Source organism: Tinamus guttatus, unplaced genomic scaffold, assembly GCF_059628265.1.
Source record: "Tinamus guttatus ecotype Peru unplaced genomic scaffold, ASM5962826v1 Tinamus_guttatus_pri_ptg000260l, whole genome shotgun sequence".
Taxonomy (NCBI): Eukaryota; Metazoa; Chordata; class Aves; order Tinamiformes; family Tinamidae; genus Tinamus; species Tinamus guttatus.
Window position 1 is genome coordinate 5091186 of NW_028288794.1, and position 21016 is coordinate 5112201.

Sequence of the window (21016 nt, forward strand, 5' to 3'; positions counted from 1 at the left end):
TAATGCATATTTCTTTTTCAGATGATGCATTGGAAGATTTAAAATCTCAAAAGAAAAAAATAGTAAGTAAAACTTCAAGTGAGGCTGGCTATTTTCTACTTAAATGTTTTTGCATCCCTATAAATTGATTTTAATTGTAATATATAGATGAAGATCTGAAGGGAGGCTGAAATATTACTATTCCTTTATGGTACATTTTCATGTATGGCACAAGGCTTTCCTTTAGCAAAACATGCATGTATGGGAGAATAAGTTGCCATTTCACCTCTGTTGTACTTGTTAGTCTGTTTAACCTGAAAGTGAATGTGTGTGCTTTAACCCTCTCACTGCTGACTAATTCTTTTACTTTAGGGTTTTAAAAAGTATTAGTTATTACATTGATTTAATTGTATTTTTAATAACCTTGTCTTTTTTCATACACAGCAGAAAGGACTTCTCTCGTGTTTCACATTAAGTAATAGATTATTTGATACCTCATTGCAATAATGTTTATTTCCCTTTTTTATTGTCTGTTATTTCCATTACACTCTTTCCTCTCAGATTTATCTTCTATGTCTTGTACCTTGAGCTCATCTATTTTGAGCTGTGTGAATGAGTTAATGGTATGAGCCTGATATATGCCAGGTCTTTGCTTCAACTGATCAACACCTAATCTCAGCAAGATGGATTTTGAAAGGAAAAGATTCCAAGTCTGATAACTTACATTCTTTGGAAAGGTCATAAGACTGATAGCTTTTTCATGTCTAGCTAGTCATAAAGTAAGGAAAAGATCTGGTTTTTGCTCATGCTTTTGGCATTATTTCCTACCTCACACTACAAATATAATTAAAAATACTCTGAAAGGTGAATTATAAGGCTTTATTGTTTGAGTATGCTGAAGTAGTCACCTCGTTCCTTCTGGACTGTTTGCCAAGGCAGTTAAATTAACAGGGAAATCTAGAAAAAAAAAGTTGCCAAAAAGGTTTGAGAAGTCTGTAATAAACAGTCATGGGAAGGCAGGAGGAGTGATCTTCTACTTTTTTGTCATTGTTAAAATATAGATATAAAAACAATAACCTGTAACCTAATTATGTAACTGTCCTTTGATAAAGAGGATTCACTAATATTTATATCTCCTAATCTTTATATTGAGGAATCCATTACATTGACTTGTGTGGTTGGAGAGATGGTAAAGAAGTCAGAGAGGCTTATCTTTTCTGAGAATGGAATAAATAAGTACAACTGCTAAGTTTTTAATCCCATTGTACAAATACTGCTTAACTGAAATTAGTTAATCTTTCCAATTTGCTTAGAGTTGCTTTAAAGGAATAGAGGAAAAGTTATCTAAGTAGAAACAATGCTACAGAGAACAAGACAGCTTTTGTAGTCTTAAATATAATACCTACATTTTTGGATAAGTTACTTTTCTGTAATCATGCAAGTTTTACTATGGAGGAACAGTAGTGTCAAGCTTCTGTGTGCAGGATTAACACTCTTGGAAGATAAGACAGTAATTGAATAAAATGATTTGGATTAGGAAGAAATAAGAGCTGATTCATAATGGAGAGTGTTTTATTATATTCTGGTGAACATAAAAATAGGAATTTAATAGGATATATGTCCACCTTTAACCATTAAAACCAAACTACTGGACAGAATTGGTAATAACAGTTCAGAGTGTCTCTCTGCCCTAGGAAGTCCAATGACCTGTAACTCCTCAGTCTTTCCATCTGAGGGATGCGAGGGGGAGATCACTTATCTCCAGATTTACTAGGTATCTAACTCCAGTTCCTTGCTGAAGGCTTATTTACACCCTCTTGAATCAGTCTTATCAGTATTTTTGACTCCAAAGACTTTCTTAGGAGTTTCATCACTATTTAAAGGTATTCAGTTAAGCATTAAAATTAGGTCACCATATGTGAAATCTAGCATGTTGAAATGAGCCGAAATAGATGCAGGTAATGAGACAATGTAACTTGGCTCTTGGATAAAATCACTTTTGCAACTGCTTTATGTAATAACTGCTTTAGATGCTGTTCAGAGTCAGTTTCACTTTGGTTTCATTTTCTTAGTCTCATTTTTGGCTATGAATAACACTCACCTAATGAAAAAGGAAAACTTCACCAAGTAAAATTATGGAAGTGCTGGGGGAAGGAGTGTTTTTTAAATAAAAATCATTTTTTTTAAAAAAATTTGCAAATAGATCCTTAAAGTATCTGGGACAAATATTATCTGTTTATTTGTAGTGCAAGTAATTTCTGGACACTGCCAGTCTGCCACAAAAGCCGTTTTTCACTTTAGTGAAGTCATTTACATAGTCTGATTGCTGGAGAGCTGGTATCAAGTCAACTGACTGTTTAAGACGTGTTACAGTACCTGTGCTTGGGGCATGCAGTCCATTTTTTTTCCTTAGTGACCTTACTTACATGCTGGAAAGTGTCAATAGTGGAGTAAGCTCTGTCTACTGGATGTACCCTGGTGTGGTGATTGTGCAGTTAGTTGCTTAACAGCTTAACCTGTTAAAAGCTTCAGTCTTTGATATCACAATCATGTGGTTTTATTGTGGGTAAGACATTTGACAATAAAAACATACTTCAGCATGAAATGCCCCTTAATATTGTTTGTAGCATGTTTTGAGTTATGCTTTTTCCTCACAGAACTGAGACCCTAGAGTACTGTATTCCTAGTGAGTGAATCAGAATGTCAAGTACTTCTCTATGGCATGGAAGGCAGGATTGAGTGCCTTAGCTATGACTAGGAAATTACTTGAAGATGTGACTTTTTTTTCTCTGTAGTTATAAGGGAAATACTGGTTATGTGTTGTTTTGGCCCCTAGAGTTCTCCATCAGCTAATGAGGATATCAGTCCTTAAGCCTGAATGTGCATAGAGCAGTAAGTTTGAAGGCTTATGTACATTAAAGCAAGGATACAGGACACATGAAGCTTTTACAGGTGGGAGTTGGTGGCGACTTTACCTGAAGTAGCAGTCTTAAAAAGATGGGATAATTCTTAGTTTGATGACAGAGTTGCTAGGATAACATAGTGATTACTTTGCTGATATTAAACTTCTCTGACTTTTGCCCAGCTATTTGGTGGTAGTTGTCTGAAGGGGATGTTTGGCTCAGACTTTCTAGCCATTTCAAGTAAGACTTTCTAAAGTTTTTATCAGTTCTTTTCCCCAGAAAAACGATGTCTGATTTCAAGACTTCCTCGGTGTTGTCTTAAAAGCAACATACAAAGTTTGATAATATTTAATATTGATATTTATTATTGGTAATATTTAATTTCTAATGAACTTTGTGTTTCAGGCATAGAAAACACCAGATATTTGATGGCCTTCCATATATGGCAAAGATTCCTTTAAGAATTAACCATCTCGCTAGCCTAGTCTTCTCTTTTCACTGTGTGTTAGAGTACTGAAGACTTGGAAGGCAAAACTCAATCTTTAACGAAAGGTCATTTTTACTGAGAAATGATTGGAAGTGGTGGTACTTGTATATTGCAGTGTTTACAGAAAACAGTTATTTTGGTTGTTTTGGTAAATTATGAGATTTTAAGATATTTCTTGAATTCACTTTTGTGGATTAAATAGCTTATTTCCTATCTTAAGGCATCTTTGCTGTATGTGAGCACATATATGGTAGCCTGAAACTAATCTTTTAGCTTTGTGTGAATGCAAAGAAATTCCTCTTTAGTGGGGTTTGAGGCACTAAGTGGTTTAGTTTGGAAACACAAGTGGCAACATGAAGAATAAGCTGCCTGCACTGTGCCAATCTCCAGTTGCTGAGTTGCATTACAAGAAGCTTAGCATATACCGCTCTAGTTACTCTTCAATATAGGCAACTGATGTAGTTGCTGCAAGAATTCTGTTTGCTTGCCAATTGGAAAGGAGGCCATCCATGTGATTATTCGTAGGAGAAAATGCAGTCCACAACTGCATGCATTTATTAAGATGTGGTCACTTCCAGTAGTTTGTAAATCCATGATTAGTGTGGCATTAGCAGTCACAGACTTCACTTGTGAATCTGGTTACTGTGCACTTCAAGTTCATAATAACAGACTGTGAATTAGCCTGTGGTGGGCAGTAGGAAGCATTTTTATGGGAAAAGTTTTGGAACTTATGAAAAAGAGATCAGGATTCAAACAATTCTGTTAGTGAGTCAGTGCTCATCCAGCTAACCTGTTTGGAGGTTGTATCTGAGGTTTGGTGAATGATCCAGGAGTCAGTGTGTTGATTTGCATTTTTAAATGAACTTGCTATGGCAGTGCACAAGCTAGCTCCTACTGTGCAAATTTGATAAATATGTAGGTTTTTAGATACTTGAGCCTTTTCTTTTTTCATCAAGTATTTATATTAGCATGTTCAGAAACAGTGTAAGGTCTGTGACATGCTCGATTCCTTATAATTTGCTATTGTCAGTGAAATTTTGACTATTTCTAGAAAAATATATTGAAGTGCAACAATAAGAATTGAATCTGCTTACAGAAATTAAGTTTCTGTGATCTCAAGTTTGTCATGTCTCAGCTGTGCCAGTTATTCAGATTCAACTGTCTTAAAATTATGAAGCTACGAATGATGAATTTCAAAATATGAGGAACTTGAAAGTATCAATTTTAAAATGAGCTAGAGGAAATCTGAGTCATGTGATGAGATTTTTTTCAATTTCAAAGTAATATGTGTTTTATTTTGTGAAGACAGCAATATATGAAAAACTACTGTCCTATCAATTGATTCAGAAAAACAGCGTAGTAGATAGTTTCAAGGAATTGTGAAATTTCTTTTTTTCTCTTTTTCTGAATTTCATCATGTCTGGCCAAAGGATATTTTTCTTGTATTAGTTGTAGAGAAGCCCCATAAGGAAGATTGTAAGTGTTGTTCCTTCAGTCACGCAGAAAGACTCGAGGCTCTCACTTTGATTTGAGGAAAAAATTTGATACTGGTCGTCAATGCTAACCTCTCAATGTACAGGATTATCTACCACTCCTATGAGTAATAAATATTTTCCCAAAGTTAAACCCTTAATTCTGATCTTATTACACACTGTGGCATTTTTTTATGAAGTTAATGGGTGAAATTCAAAGTCCTACTGAAATACAAGTTTAGGAAATTGATTTTTACTTCCCTATCCCCTCCCTTCTTTCTTCTGGCCTTAATTAGCAGCCTGTATAGTCTCTTGCCTTTAACTTCTGCTGGTGAGCATAGGAGTGAGCTATTAAATGGATACTGCAAATTCATTAGCTGGAGTGAATTTTATTTACAGTCTAAGGTCTACCCAAAGGTAAAAACACTACAATATCTATATTGCACAGAGTGGCTGATACCTTAGTTTCTCATTTACCATATAATGACCTGAAAGTTATGTTATTGTGCATAATTTTTGTTTTAGCAGTGATGAATGAGTTTGAGAGAATTAATTCTTTGTCCATTGACCTTTTCTGTTTCACTGTTTATGCCAGCAGCCCCCCCTTAAATTTTTTTTAGCTGAATATAAATGTGGCCATTAGTCAGCATATCGAGGAGGGGAAAAGGTCTCCTTAAACTATTGTACAATACATGCTAACTATTTGTCATAACTTCAGCTCTTTGTGTTTTAAGCTTGTTCTGATGTTGCCTATTAGCCACTAAAATGATACTTTACTGTGATTATTTTTTAATTAAGTTCATGTATTAGCTATAAAGCCACTTAAGTGCATTGTAAATAACGCTATAATAATGAAGTGCTTAAATTATACTTCCTAAAGCATGCATAGTTCTCAGTGATTTTTAAATTTAAATTCTTAAAATGTCTGCTTTTTCTGAAAAGCAATTTGATTCACTGTAAAGATGGAGATCAGTCTTTAGAATCACTGAGCAAATTCTGTAGCTGTTCTTATTAGTGAGTTTTCACAGTATTTGCAGCAAGCTAATTGCTTCTGCTAATAAATAATCTAAAATCGATGCTGACAGCAGTTAACTGGCACAGAGACTTTATTCTGTAAAGCACTTGGCTAACGACCTTCTTTAAATTAATAGCATTAAGTGCTATGAGGAAATAAATCTAAGGAATTGCCTGTCATTCGCTTGTCATGTCTAATAACTTCCAATAATGATGGCTGATAGATTTTTGCACATTCCATTATTGAAGTTGGTGCATGTAATTATTCTGCTCATTATATGTAAACAATTAGCAATATTTGGTGTTTCCTTGCAATAAAGCTGTTAAACACAAGTAGCCCATTAAAGATAGCAACTTATTAAAAGCAAAATTTCATTTCCTTTGAATACAGCAAATCTGAAGGTATTTGAGCTGATTCCTTTCCTGGTACTGGTTCTTTTGTATGCTCTTCAAATGTGGTAACTTTGCCAGGAATGGAGGTGATAATGGGGGGATATTTTGAAGAATCGTTTTGACATGTGGAACTTTCTGTTTCCAGCTTGAAGAGGTAATGGAGAAGGAGACTTACAAGACTGCAAAATTAATCCTTGAAAGATTTGATCCAGAATCAAATGCAAAGGTATTGCATTGCAAATCTTGGTACTGAAACTGCCTTGATGTAAAAGGTAGCACGGAGCTAAGCATTCATGTGATGTAATTTATAATTAATTGACAGGAGGCTGAACTCCCATCTGCTGGAACATCTGCAACCCCCAGACCTGGGCAAGGTAATAGCCCTGTAAAACGTCTGCTTTTTAGCATAGATACTCATTTTTTATAGTAATACCTGCTATAGAAGTCTCTCTGATAAATTTTGTAGATTGATAACCTGTTTTGGGGGGGAGGTTAGTAGCCTGTTTATTAGGTTATACCCATCAATGTTCTTTATTTTTCAAATAATGTGTCAATTAGTAAAGGCTAATGCTATTCTACCTAGTTGAATACTAAATGCTGCCTGATGTTCATGCATAGAGAATCAGGTCCTTGCAGCTTGCTGAAGTTCCTTTCCTGGTACTGGTTCTTCAAATGTGGTAACTTTGCCAGGAATGAGAGGTGATGATGGGATCTACTCAGAATTCTTCTAGAATACTGAATGGCTGTCAGAATTGACTTAGCTTTTCAATTCTGTTGCTGTTTTTGTCTAGTTAGACCTTTCCTAATGCAGCATTTGAACTACTCTTATATGCCTGATAGATAACCACAAAAGAGAGTGCAGAAATGAAGTAATTTCTAGATGCTGAAATCAGTAGCTCTTTACTACCTTAGTCTGTCCTATTGAAAATGCTGTAGCATAAAATAAAAATAAATTGAAATAACTTAAAACATGTATTTCAATAAAGCTTTGTTTCTACATTGAACATGGAAATTTATAGATTGATAAGAAAGATGTTTTCTTCCCACTGCAGCAGTGCTTGCATTGAAAATGTTGCCTGAAAGTTTTGAGGGGAAAAAGTTTATGGATATTCATACAAAGTACCTTTAACTTTTCCTTACTTTAACGTACTGTAGATAATTGCAGTAATATTAATATTTTCTTTCTAAAGGCAACCTAGTATATTGACACAGAAGATGTATTACCTACATTGACTTGAGTCAGATTTTTTTGTAAGGGCTGATTTGTTTTTACAGTCAAGCTAGGCTTATATGGACTGTGGAAAGCAAACTGGAAGCAGAGGTGTGTCATTTCCCACAGAAGAATTGCACTGCTGCGGCGTAGGCATTAGAACTGTCACCTTTTCTGTGTCACTTGAGAAGGCTTTGAAGTACCCAAACTCATTGATGTCTCATTTTTCACTCTTGGAGTGCATTGCAACTGGATTTCCTAACAATGGTGTTCTGTAAGCCATTGCTCCAGGGTCAAATATACTATTTTATTCGTTGTTTTTCCTGAAAATTGTCATAAAAATGTTTTAGCCCATTCCTGTTGACGTTCACAAATGAGTAGTTGCAGCGTGGTGTGTCCATAGGCAAGTTTTTGTTTTCTGGTGTCCTAGGCGCAACAGCTTTTCTAAAAGTTTGCTTTTTGTCTGCCACTCATTTCGCTTTTCTGTACTATTCATATATTTTTAATGCTGAGGGTCTGTTCTGACACAATGTTTGATTGTTTTCAATACAGATTTTGGGCTGTTGGATAATGACAAATCTTTAGTCATCCTGGCTTTATTAAAAGAGATGTTGTCAGCATTCTTGAAACTTGTAAAGAATTAAGTGATTTGCTTCCATGGCAAAATGTGATTAACAATGATGACAGTTCAGTTCTGTCTGTAATAGCTGGCTAGTTTAGTGCAGTTTTATTTATAAAACATAGAACACATGCTTGTCATCCAGGTTCTGAAATAATCAAGTGCTGGTGAATTGGATCCAGCCTGTACTACACTGATTTTGACTTGACTATTAATAGCAGGGATGTGAGAGAGTTTGAGAGCTGAATTAGAAGTGTGTCTGAAATAACACTGTAGACTGCAGCATGTCTTAGTAGAATAAGAATAGATTTGTAGAATTAAATGGTTATGGTGGGGAGTTTACTGAGCCTTCCTGAAAGGGCGATAAATGCTGACCCAGGTATGATCAGTTTGGACCTGATGTATACGAGGCAGTAGATGTAAAGTTGGTTGCTTTTTTTGCCTTAGCTTAAATGAAAACTTGTGCTTTTTGCTGTAGTTATTTCCCACAAAGAGTTAATGATAGGTTTGAATTATGGTAGTTTGTTTCCCTTAAGAAAAATATTACAGTGCCTCAGTATTTTTACTTCTGACTCTTATTTTTTTTTCCAGTTTTGGGCATTTTGTTAACTATTTGTTAAATAGGTCTAGCTCTAATAGAAGTTTCACATGAATCTTCAGTTTGGTATAAGAAAACACCTGGAAATTCAGAAGGAAAAAGATTTGTAAAAGCTTTTTAAATTCAATTTGATCTATTCAGATTTTTTTTAGGGTAGAGTTGACAAGTATGTAGTTGTTTAGCACTCTAGCAGTATCAAGAAAATATTTCGGCAGTGGTATAAATGCGTATCAACAATATCCTGTTGATAACCATTCTCTCAGTTGTGCTGATACAACTGTTACCAGGTCTGTAATGTAAATGAGATCACTGCATGATTTAGATAAAAAACGATGCAAGTACAGATGGCTGCAAGCTGTGAGGTGTGTACAGACATCAGAAGGAGGAAGAAAAATCCTAGTTTTACCGGTAAAGGCCTAAATTAACTATATTGTGACCTTTTCTTTTTACTAGTGCTTGAAAAAATGCAGTTTTTTTATTTCTTTGCAAAAAGTGAGGTCTTAAAAGTGAGGGAGAAAAATATGCGCATAAGTAGAAAGATGCAACTGTTTTACCACTAGCAATATTCTAATGTTCTTTAAGAGATTGTATTGAATGTCCAGTTGCGAGTAGCCATGCTCATTAGTTTGCTTATTAATCAGTATTGATGTACAAAGAATGTCTAGGAGAATCTTTGTCTCAAAGAAACACAGTGGTATAGGTTGGAAGGGACCTCAGGAGAGCTGTTTCTACACCCCCCAAGCAGGTCCCTTCCAGCCTCCACCATTCTGTGTTTCTGCATGATTCTGCCTGGAGATATTAATCCTATTTATATCTACAGATAAGTAGGCTAGAAAATAGCCTACATGTGATGCCACTTCACAGCTTTGGATGTTGGCAACTTTCCCAAATGAACTTTTTAACCTACTGCTCTGATAAGAAACTCTTCCTTAACTAGTATAAGCTGATGTCACCCTCGACTGCCACTGGGGCAATTATATAATATTATATAATATGTGATGGGACTCATTCTTTCAAAATTCAGCACACCCATCTCCCTGTGACTAAGCAATTGTCAGTGGAATTATAAAGTACTTGATAAGAACTTAAAATCTACCAGTTGTCACAATCAACAGATAAAATCTCTAATCTTAAAACTCTTCAGGGCCATTAACTTAAAGTGCAGTTCTGAAGTTAAATTTCACTTGTTAAGATGTCTAAGCAAGTTGATTAAAATTAGGTGGGTGCTGGGAATTGTGTTACTCTAGCCTTAGGTTTAAGTCTTGTTAAGGTATGTCTTTAACAGACAAATTAAGCTGTCACTTGCTAACCATGTTAATGTCCACAGCGTTGAAGTGAGTGCTAAACTTCAATTTGTTCTGTTGTAGTAGTATGCTTCAAAAGCTCTTTAGTTAGAAGTGATTAGGTGGTAGGGGATGATAATGGCCACTGCTACTTAGCATGGTTTGGTAAACAAGCTTTTGTTTAACTATAATAGAACTTCAGGTTTTCATATATTTATGTAATAACCAAGCCTTTATGCAATATAAGGATGATAATCCTAGAAGTGTTAATATTTCTTCAGGTAAGAGCTGATGAAACTTGTTTTTTTGTAATTGTGGCTTAGTAATAGCTCTGACAAAAGAGTGAGAAGAGATAAAAGTGAATGCTTTTTCCTCTAGAGGCCATTCACTTTCTGTGACAATTGAAGTAATGTCCTGTCAGTAGTTGTGTTGAACAGTGTAAATGAAACTGTACAGCCTAGTGGTTTGTCTGCTTTTGGAACCATTTCATTTAAGCAATCTGAAAAAAATCCAATGGTCACTTAGATATTGTAGATTTTAGCTGAATAATTTCAGGTTCTGTGGAAGGCAGAATGTTTGTAAGCATATTTAAACTATGGAGTAAATAGTGGTCAGTTCTGCTTGCACATTTTTGGTAGATTCTAGGTGTTCCTGGCTCTGTCTCTTCTGGCTTCCAGTATGCAATTGTATGGGAAGTATCTGCTAACCCCCTCCTGGAAGACTGAGTGTAGAAGAGTTGATCATGTCATTAGTCATTATCTCTGTTAAAATACAGCATTCTCTTCAAGTTTTATTCCTATGGCACACTCAGGCTGCTTGTGACCTTTACTTATGGACATTTCTGGTTTTGACTAGGTTATTTGTGGTGATTAGAGCAGCAATATTGATGTATTTTGATTAATCTCTTGTTTAATATATTCTGCATGTTAAATGCTGTATGCACATGTTCTTGTCAGAAATTCGTCAGAGGACCACAGCTCAAAGAAACGCTTCTACACCCGCTCCAGCATCTTCTAAACAAGGCTCTCCAAAATCACCGCTTCCGACAGCCGCACTTCCCAATCTGCAGAGAGACCTGTCGGCTCCGAGCGGAGCCCCAGAAAGAGCCGTTGTGCCACCCCTGCAGGCAAATGCTTTACCACGGCGCCCTGGGTCCCCTGCTACTTCAGTGCCCGGAATGGGTAAACAGAGCACTTAATGTTATTTACTGTTTATATTGTTTTCTCTGGTTACCAATAAAATAGGCCATTTTCAGACAGTATGGAAATGGCATTTCATTTGGAAATAGCAGAGCAGTTATCTGATTAAGTGGGAGTTCCATATTCAATTAGCCATAACTCTTTACAGCTGGCACCTTTTGATGCTGAAACCTATTGCCTGAGCTCATTTAACTGTTATGGCTTCTTTGTTTAAATGGCAATAAAACTTTGCAGTATTCTGTAGTCAACAATATAGCATACCTTTTTATGTCCTTGGTTTAGGGGAACTCTGCATTTATATAAATCAGGTACAGAGAACGCTTTCAGAATACGGTCATGTTTCTCACTAAACCCTGCACATATTTTCTAACATGCATCTTGACATTTATTTAAATTTTTATTCTAGCAGAGATATTAATATAGCATAGATTAAAGTGTAAAATACTGAATGCCTTGGAAAAGCTCAATTTTTCTGAAGTTGCACATTAGTTTCATAGAGTAGCTAAAAGTTTAGGAACAGCTTGATTGACATCTTGTAGAAATGAATGCTCTTCTGAGCTAATTCTGTATCCTGAAGATGTTTTTCTCTGGATTTCTGACTGGATTGCATTATTATTATTATTATTTTCAAATTAAACATGAACAGAACTGCCCAGGAGGGATACCACACAGATTTTTTGGGGGTGGCAGGGAATCTTGTTTGTGCTTTCCTCAGGGAAGGCAAAACTATATGGTTCAGTGCCAGAATTTTCATTTGTTGTGAGATGTCAGGCAATTTGATCACAAAACAAGAAAGGGATAAGATTGTCTTGAATATATAAAGCGTGCAACTTGCCAGATTCTTCGAAGAAGTGTTGTAAGAGAGTAGTTCTTTTTTTTCTCTTTAGCCAGTGGTAAAGAATAGTTTTTGATCTATTGTCCTGGTTTCAACTTTAAGAAACTTAAGTCTTACTGTACTTGCATGATACAATCTAAAAATAGGACAGTATATAATACGTCAACAGCCTGCCTCTCAGTGGAAAATATTGGGCGGCTGGATTTCAAAATGTCTTTTCATAGTGTTTAGTAAAATAAACTTTTAGTATGAAGAAATCGTGATCTCTTGAGTCCATTAAGCCTTGTTTTTTGGTTAGTAACTGTTAATCTTTTTATGAAACTGCTAATACTGTTTTTAGCCCTAAACTGAAAAGTAAATGGAAACTTATTAATAAGTCTTACCTATAAGATACCAGAAAAAAGCTCTTCACAGCAGGAAACTGGGTATTTGGTTTCAAAACAAATTTTGCTAAACTTTCCTAGGGAAAGATTCATGCAAATGGAATGCTTTGTACTGGCTTCAAATCTATCTTCAGAAATGGTTCAAAAATTAATATTTTTAAGGGATGGATGCCAAATCTATTCATTAAAGCTTATTTTTGATAATTTGTAGGCACACTTTTTTGAGCAGTATAGTAACTGTTATCTTGAAAAAAGTTTAGTGCTTTCTATCATGTATAGAAATGGAAACCACTGGAATTTTCGGTTAAGGTGGAAGTCCTTTTTTTTCCTGAATTTACCCAAACTTTCTATCAATGAAGTCTGCTGCAAATGTAGTGAGAAGTATGCAGATTCCGTTTCTGAGAGTAATATCACTGCATTTAAGTTTATGCATGTCTTGCAACAAATATGAATAGTCTTAATTATATCTAAAATAGAGAAGATTAATAATTCTTTTCATTATACTATATTTTTGTGGAGGAGAATCAATTTAATGTGAATTACCACAAGGCTCCCATATGTTTGAAAATTAATAACCAGCAGGTAGTTGAGAGTTTGCCAAGCCTTGCAGAGATGACCAGTCTTTCTACAATGATTGCTTTTGATGTTTATATTAATTACTGGTGTCCATAACAGCATGAGAACCAAGATGTTTGGTTTGAGTTATTAGTAGGCAGGTAATTGAAGATAACTCTTGGACCGTGTTCTACTACTTTGTATCTCTAGATACCTTTACCTTTTAACTTACTTATGAACTTCTATACATGTTTTGGTAGTATGCAGGTCATATGAAAATTCAGTCTTCTGATTAGAAGATGAAATGAGTGCTTGAGTTTTAACCAACAGTTTACAAAATTATTCCAGTTTTCTCTTGCATATTGCATTAGTGTTGCATATCTTTACCTTCATATCTCTGAGGTTTTTTTAGGAAGCATAGGCTTCGTCAGTGCTTTGAAGCCTTGGAAAAATGCTCTTAGAATCTATAAAGTGTTTCAGTGAGTTTGTCCTTGCCTGTTTTTTGGGATGTTTTTAATCTTTGCTCTTGTTGATGGAATACAGGAATAACTTGAAAGCGTTCGCTGTTTTTGCTCTGGATCTATCAGTTTTCCTGTTTGTGCAAGTGGGGGGGTTATTTTAAAAACACTTACTTAAGAGTTAAATGTCACTGTATGAGAATAGCTACAAGGCAGACCATTTTCCTGAGAAAACTCTGATTACTTTCAGCGTTATCAAAGGACAAGACAGGTTTAATATATAGGTTGCATGGATACTGGTTTAGGTACTCGTGGAGTCCAGTAACTGCACAGAAACCAGTGGGTGCTGCTTTGCTAATTTAAATTGTTCTTGACTGTAATTGATTTTACTGATTTTACTAATGTAAACCTGAATAATCAAATTTGCAGAGTTGAGTGAGTAAATACATATGCTAATAATAATGCACTAAGTTCTTTAGAAGTTATTAATTTGACATCAAAGGTATAAATGGTGGAACAATTTAAAGATAAGTTGAAGAATGGAAGAACTTGGAACTGTTGAGTTTAAAGAAGCCCTACAGCTTCCCTAATGGATTTAGAAGTACCATTTATATTAAGTATTTTAATTACTTTATTTGTAGTATGTACAGCAAAATATCAGGTTGTATATAACATAGCCAAAAGTCAACTTGATGTGTGGTTTTATCTGTCTAGGTCTTCATCCTCCGGGCCCCCCGTTAGCAAGACCTATTCTTCCTCGAGAAAGGGGAATTGTGGATAGAGTTATTGAATATTTGGTTGGTGATGGTCCTCAGAACAGGTAAGCACTTACTAAGTGGAACACATACATTTTTAAGAGATAGAGAACTTTCAAACTTTTCTTCTTTTCAAAACAGAGGGACAAGGTTAGAATTATTGCAAGTTGCTTTTTTTATCTTAAATTTTCATAATGAGTGACCCTTTTGTAGTGCTTCATCTGCAATCTGTTTGTAGGAGAAGTGGTAACTCTTGAGGGTAATCTCCATTTTGAGCTGTATTAAATGTGGTAGAAAAGGAGAAATCCTCAACACTCACCTGGTTGAGTTGTTGCTTTCAGATTGCCTTCAGAATTGTCTAAGCATAGTAGAACTTCAGGTAAACTATTATCATTTTTTGTATTGATTGTATTCTAATGAAAAGATTATTCAGTAGTATGGATGTCATTTTCCTGGCAAGCCTGGTAGTTAAAATAATGCGTTTAATCATGAAGTTTAAGTTGTAGCAAAGAATCTTTCACATTTTTTAACTAACTTTAAAAGTTTCTTTACAGTTTGAAGCCAAGCATTAAATGTTTCACTATGGATGCACTAAGACGTGCATCCAAGTTATTAGCAAATATCTAAGATAAGACACCACAGTAACAGATCTATTTTAATACATATGTAATTATATTGCTAATGTTTTCTAGGTATGCCCTAATATGTCAGCAATGTTTTTCTCACAATGGTATGGCTTTGAAGGAGGAGTTTGAATATGTAGGTAAGAACAGATCTGTAGTCTACTTCTGGTAGTCTGCTTATGTTTCATGCCTAGCATGCATCGTGTCTCCTTTGCCTCTCCTTGGTTGCAGTTAAGTGCTTAACTGGCACCATGAAATTCCATATCGTATGGGAACAGTTTTAAGAACTTATTACTCCATATCTTAGGTTCACTTCAAGATTTTAGAATGCTTTGCTACATAAGGCCAAGGATTTTATGTGTAAAAAGCTATTTAGTAGAAACAAGGCCCTTCCAATACATCCTTGAGAATTGCTACTGGCTAAGAATGGTTCTCAGAAGGGTTTTATGTTGAGAAAGCGTCTGACATTAAAGTACTCCTCTTTTACCAGAACTTAAACAAAATTTTGCTTTGGCAAGAAGTTCTTGGAGGCATCAGAAAAGGAGCAGGAACAAGCCCTGAGGGGCTATATGTGAATTTATGGCTGACAATAACTTAAGACAGACATAGCTCTTTATTGAACACAGATGTTTTATTCTTGTCTCTTCTTCTACCACAAGTGTAAGCCTAATGTTTAAGAAATAAAGGAATTTAAGATAAATCTTGCGTTTCATTTTGTCTCAATTTTGTGAGAAAAAACACAGCCTTGTAAGAGAATAAGCTGAATGCTTCATATGAACTCTAGACATTAAGACTAGATGTCACTTTGGCTTAAAGATATTCATAGTTCACATGTGCAAGAAGGAACCATTTTTTCCTGTGACTTACAAAAGCATACATTCAACTGTTGTGGCATACAGTATTCTCCTAAACAAAATTTTTTGTCTTAATTAACCGTATGTGGAACAGAATGATCTTAAGAGTAAACAGTGAGTGAGAGCTTGAATTCATAGATTTTTTTTTTTTTTTACTGGCATTAGTTTCACCCTTTGTAAGGGGTTGTTATCTTAGGTGTTCTGTAGGAAAGAATGGAAAATAGGGTAGAGATTTACTATATAGCAATATTTTGTACTGAATTGTTTTGTTCACTGTGGTTAAATATTGCATAGTGCTGGGAAAAATGTTCATGGGTAAGGAAGGCAGAGCTTAAATATATATATTTAAGAGATAGATCTCTACTGAGCTCAAAATAGAGCTGTAAGGAACAATTTTTACAAATTTGATGGAGATTTTCTTGGGTATTCTGTATATATTTCTGAAAGCCAAGGTGGAAAAAAGAAATAACTTTCTTTTGATGTATTATTACGAAGAGATTGTTATAATCGTTGTATTAGAGATGTGCTTTTTGTGCAGCTTTTAGGTGTGCCTACTGCTTTTTCCTGAATCCTGCAAGAAAAACTAGACCCCAAGCTCCACGTCTTCCAGACTTCAGTTTTGAAAAAAAGCAACCCACAGAACTGCAGTCTGAAACTGAGCCTCTGGATACTGGAGAGAGAAAGCAGCAGGAGAGTGAACAGGCAGAAGGTAGGAACTCATCTTGCGAAATCTGCTCTTTCTAATGTCCAGTGAGGTTGCCCCACCTTCTGCTAGGTGTCATGTTTTTATTGATATGTAAGACTTGAGCGTTCATATTTACTTGTATAAGGAGTTTCTGCATAGGTGAATCTCATAAGAATAAGAGCAACTTCCTGGTGGATGCAGTTTTTCTTTCAATTCTTTTTTGTTGGCTAGAAGTAGACACGAAAACATTAGCATAGCTTGTTGATAGTGTGGTTTTCTGTCCGGTACTCTGAATTTCTTCATATATGTCTTGGGAATGATGTCTTAACAAAATTCTTAACTCTGATGTTACTGATAAATGCATGGAAAATAGCATTGTAAACTATACACGTGGTTAAGAAGGCTGTAGGTCATGAAGTGGTTAACTTTCACTAGTTCAGCAGGTCATTTGATTGAGGTGTGTTGGAATTTCTGCCTTTGTTCCCTTTGTTGTTTTCCTCAGGGCAGGAAAATCTAGTAAAACTATCTTGTTTAAAATCGGGGAGTTCAAAGACAAATTGTCAATTGTAACTTAACATAGTTCCTTTTGAGACATTTTATGGTCTGCAGATAAAGTAGGCATCTGGTGTACAGCCAACGGGAAGATTCGGTGTTTAGAAGACCTCAGAAATTAAAATTTCAAATTAAATTCTAGTTAGAAGTGTTACTGCATGCGTATAGTACTTTTTGTGCTAGTTTATACCAGGAGGTATGTGGTGCAGTTATTGTGTAAATCTCCAGATTAAGACTGAAACTTCACCAGCTCTAGGAAAATGTCCTGAGTATGATAGAAATGATGTGTCTATTTGGTTGCCTTCAATGCTGGATACAACTGGCATCAGCATTCTTTAAGGTGTGAGACCTGAATGAGAGGAATAGGGAGCTCTCATCTAACTCTGCCAACCTCTCGGTGTGGTTTGGTGTGGGTGCTGTGTAGGCAAAACTGGTCCAGTTTCTTTCCCGGTGCCACAATGGGCTCTGGCTTCATTAAGTGGGGTTTGTTTGCCTTGACTAGCTGCAAGGCAGCTGCACAGCTGAAGAAATGGTGTGTCCTGTAGGATGGAAGAAGGCTTGGGAGGGGAGAAGGGCATGCAGAAACTTCTTTGTGCAAAAATCATCCAATATAATGGAAAAGCCCCCAAATTAAGTGTTTAGGCTTAACACTGTTTTTTACATTCTTTCCTTCTGCTGCTATGGATATCTCCTAAAGGACACAAGTATGGCTACTCTTACCTGGTTGTATTCACACAGTTGAGAGGAGGAAGTTGTGGTAGATGGGCAGCAGAGATAACAGTGGAAATAACTTCTAAAACTTGCTTCACTAGTATTGCTGTTGTGGAAGTAAGGCCTAAATCAGATGCCTAAAGTTAGGACTATGGAGATTTTGTCTTTGTTATCAAATGATCATAACTTCAGTGAGAGAGGACTAATTAATAGCTGCTTAGCTCCTTTTAAAGGCAGAGTTTTGATGCAGACCAGCCACCGATTGTTACTAGAGTATTCAAAACTCTAGTTATTTGCTGCTGAGTCAAACGGTGAAGCCCTAAAAGGCCAAGTGTTGAGCCCTGCAGATGTGTGCGTTTGAGGCTTCTAAGTATTACTCAGCTGCAGGTTCTTAAAGGTTTAGGGAGAGTGAGTGCTAATTAAGCTGGTGCTATCTTTAAAGAAATGCTTATCAAACTGGGCATTTAATGAGGCTGATCTGCTGAGTCAGTTTATAGATGTTGTAAAGAACTGAAAGCCTTAAGAACTAGTGCATGATTTTCATTAGGCATGTGAGATGCTGTAAATGTGAAGTATTCCAGTTTAACACAGAACTTTTATCACTGTGGTGTTATATTAATGTGATCTCAAAAAAAAAAAAAAAAAAAAAAGGCGAGGGTCAAATTCCTCTTCCTGTTTTCCTGTTCCCTCCCTACTCAGGAAGGTAGCTGATTTTTCAAGAGAGACAGAGATAACTGGTATGCTGTCTTTTGGTATCTAACTAGCTTAAATATCTGCTCTTTTCTCAATGTCATCACCAAGGTGACTGAATAAATCTGGATAATTAGTGAATAACTAGGAATGGGATAATGTATTAATATTTTACATAACTGATATCTCAGGTGAATGTTTTGTCGATAAATATTGGCCTCTACTATCCTATCAGCTTGCCTGTGTATTAACTGCCTGTGTCTTGCCACAGAGTTACCTTAGGAATGAGAAAACATAATTTTCTGTAAATTACTGTTTACTTCAGAGCACTAATTTGAAACGTAATTTTGCATACAGGCAATTGGATTTAATTAACAAATGATCGTAATTACAAGTTTAAGGTAAGAGGCTATCATTTTATTGAGAGAACTTTGTGGAAGGTTTTTGTTTGCTCTAAGAACATTTCACTGATATCACAGTAAAAATAGAATATCTTTGCTTGAATATATAAACAAATGTTAACACCAAGAAACCAACTTCAGAATGTTGATAACACAGGAAGATTATTTGTAACTCCTTTAAACCATAGTGCAAAGGAACTGTGCAAGCTAGTGTGGTACAGAAGTGCTATAAATACACTTTTTCCAGTCAGTGACACTTACCAAGGAGTATAGTGCGCAACTAAATCGCTTTTCAGTTCCATGCTCTTGGAATGACAAGCATGTTACATACTACTCCTCTGGATAAGAGATCATAAGATTGCTTATTGGGAGTGCTGTTGGTATTGAAACTTAGATTTCTAAATCCCCTGGAAATACGGAAAGCTGTGAGAAAGCGAATTTACAAGTATTAATATTGAGATCCTTCTGAAAAGAGACAAGAACCACTTGTCCTTTTTATTCATTCTGCATTACCTATATTTGGTACTGCTAATTTGTGTTCTTGAAATAGGTTACATTTAGCAATGTCTTGAAAGTCAAAACAAATTTGGTAAATCACTTGAGTATTTTATGGTGAATGTGTGATGCTAAAGGCAAAAAAAAACTTAGTTTAGTTCAGGGCATCTCAAAGCAAGTCACCAAATTGTACAAAGTTTTAGTTCAATGCTCTTCATGTTCATTGTAGTTTCAGCTATTTTGAAGTCTTGTAGGAAGAGCTATACCATTGAAAACTTCTGTTACCAGACATGAAGCTGATTTACCATCAAATATTAATTCTGATACTGTCTGATTTCTATTCTTTTTCATGTATGAGAACAAGCTTAGATTCTGTTGAGGGTGAATGTAAACATATATGCACTATATGGTCTGAAGTATTTTCTATAGTACTTTATTTTTCCCTCTTAAGCTTTACAGTAGATTTTTTTTTTAACTTATGACTTGCTAGAAAATGTAAACAGATTTAGCATTTAAGAATTTCATATAGTGTCTCTTTGGGACTTGTGCATGGTTAGAAGATATTTCTTCACATGCTTTCTTTCCTAAATATTAGTTACTTCACTTCTGAAAGTGACAACATGATGTTTTTCTTTTCACAGAATCCGAAGAAGAAACTGCTCAAACAGTTGACACAAAGCAGATAGATAGTGAAGCCCCGCATCCTGAGCAGCTAGAAGATAAATTAGCTGAAGAAGCTGAAAAGCAGAAACCAGAAAGTGAAAAGGAGCTTTCGGCTAGTGAAACAGATTCTGCTATTTCTGCTGAACAGAGTGAAGAATCGTTAATGAAAGCAGAATAAAATACTTCAAGTGCCTTCTGTACCTAGATTTTAGCTTTGTTCATGCCTGTTACTATTCAGGTGAGCTTTTTTTAATGGTACGACTTAAGATATTGCTTGAGCTCAAACTGCCTCACTGCCATGGTATGTCAAAGCTATGTGTAAAAATGAGTATTGTAAATTAAGCATGTGTCTTTAAATGAGTTAACACTCAGCAGAATGTATAGTCATTTGAAGTCTAACAGTTGTAGCCAGTGTTCAGTTTTGCATACTTAAATTCCAGCTTTAGTCTGAGTTGAATTAGGCGTGACCTATAATTTGGTATCCCTTTAACTATCAAAGAGCAGTTATTGGCAGCACTTGACCTAGTGAAGTTTGGTCTAGTGAATTTGAGATACTTTTTTTAATGCTTTCCTGCTGAAATGGATTGACTACACTTTAAATACACGGATGTTTACAAGCAGAAGTGTCATCTAACATTTGACTTAAGCATATGTAAAGTGTCATTGCAGTAATGTCAATATTCATTGTCTAATTTCTTGATGGAATTCAGTTAAATGGCACTCGGATAAATGGTATTTCCTTTGGTGGTGTTTGCATTGCAGATGGACCAGAGGCACATACATACAAAAGTGTTTTTGTGTTTACATTAAAATAGGAAGTTTCTGCACTTGATTGTACTTGAATACAAAGCACTATTTATACCTGTACAATAATGACAAGATAAGTGAATTTTGTGCCTTTGTGTATTTTGTTAAAAGAAAATAAAGATATGTAGCAGCAATATTTGCTTTGTGATTCCTAGAATTTAAGAAAACTTGTAATGTATACGTCTCTGTCTCAATTGCTTTGTGAAAATTGGAAAAAGAAATTGTGGTGGCTCATGAACATATATATAGCTAAGATTGCTTCAGTAAAACTAAAATATCATAAATAGTTTGTTTATCAATAGGGCAAACACATGCAATTATCAAAAGGTTTTTCTAACTTTGCTTAAAATCCAATTTTGTTTTTAGACAGCGTAACAATATTTGTTGCTGGA

The 21016-nt window shown here is 35.4% G+C and overlaps 1 protein-coding gene across 2 annotated transcripts in view; it reads left to right on the plus strand.

The window, feature by feature from the left end:
- Window positions 1-20758, plus strand: part of LNPK (lunapark, ER junction formation factor) — a 33848-nt gene extending 13090 nt beyond the window's left edge. For both annotated transcript variants that reach the window (XM_088527042.1, XM_088527043.1), the window contains exons 6-13: window positions 22-62; window positions 6394-6474; window positions 6571-6622; window positions 10915-11139; window positions 14103-14208; window positions 14836-14906; window positions 16159-16329; window positions 19796-20758. In XM_088527042.1, the coding sequence (XP_088383168.1) occupies window positions 22-62; window positions 6394-6474; window positions 6571-6622; window positions 10915-11139; window positions 14103-14208; window positions 14836-14906; window positions 16159-16329; window positions 19796-19995 (947 nt within the window). In that variant the 3' untranslated portion in view covers window positions 19996-20758. The remainder of the gene's footprint in view (window positions 1-21; window positions 63-6393; window positions 6475-6570; window positions 6623-10914; window positions 11140-14102; window positions 14209-14835; window positions 14907-16158; window positions 16330-19795) is intronic.
- The last annotated feature ends 258 nt before the right edge of the window (window positions 20759-21016 follow it).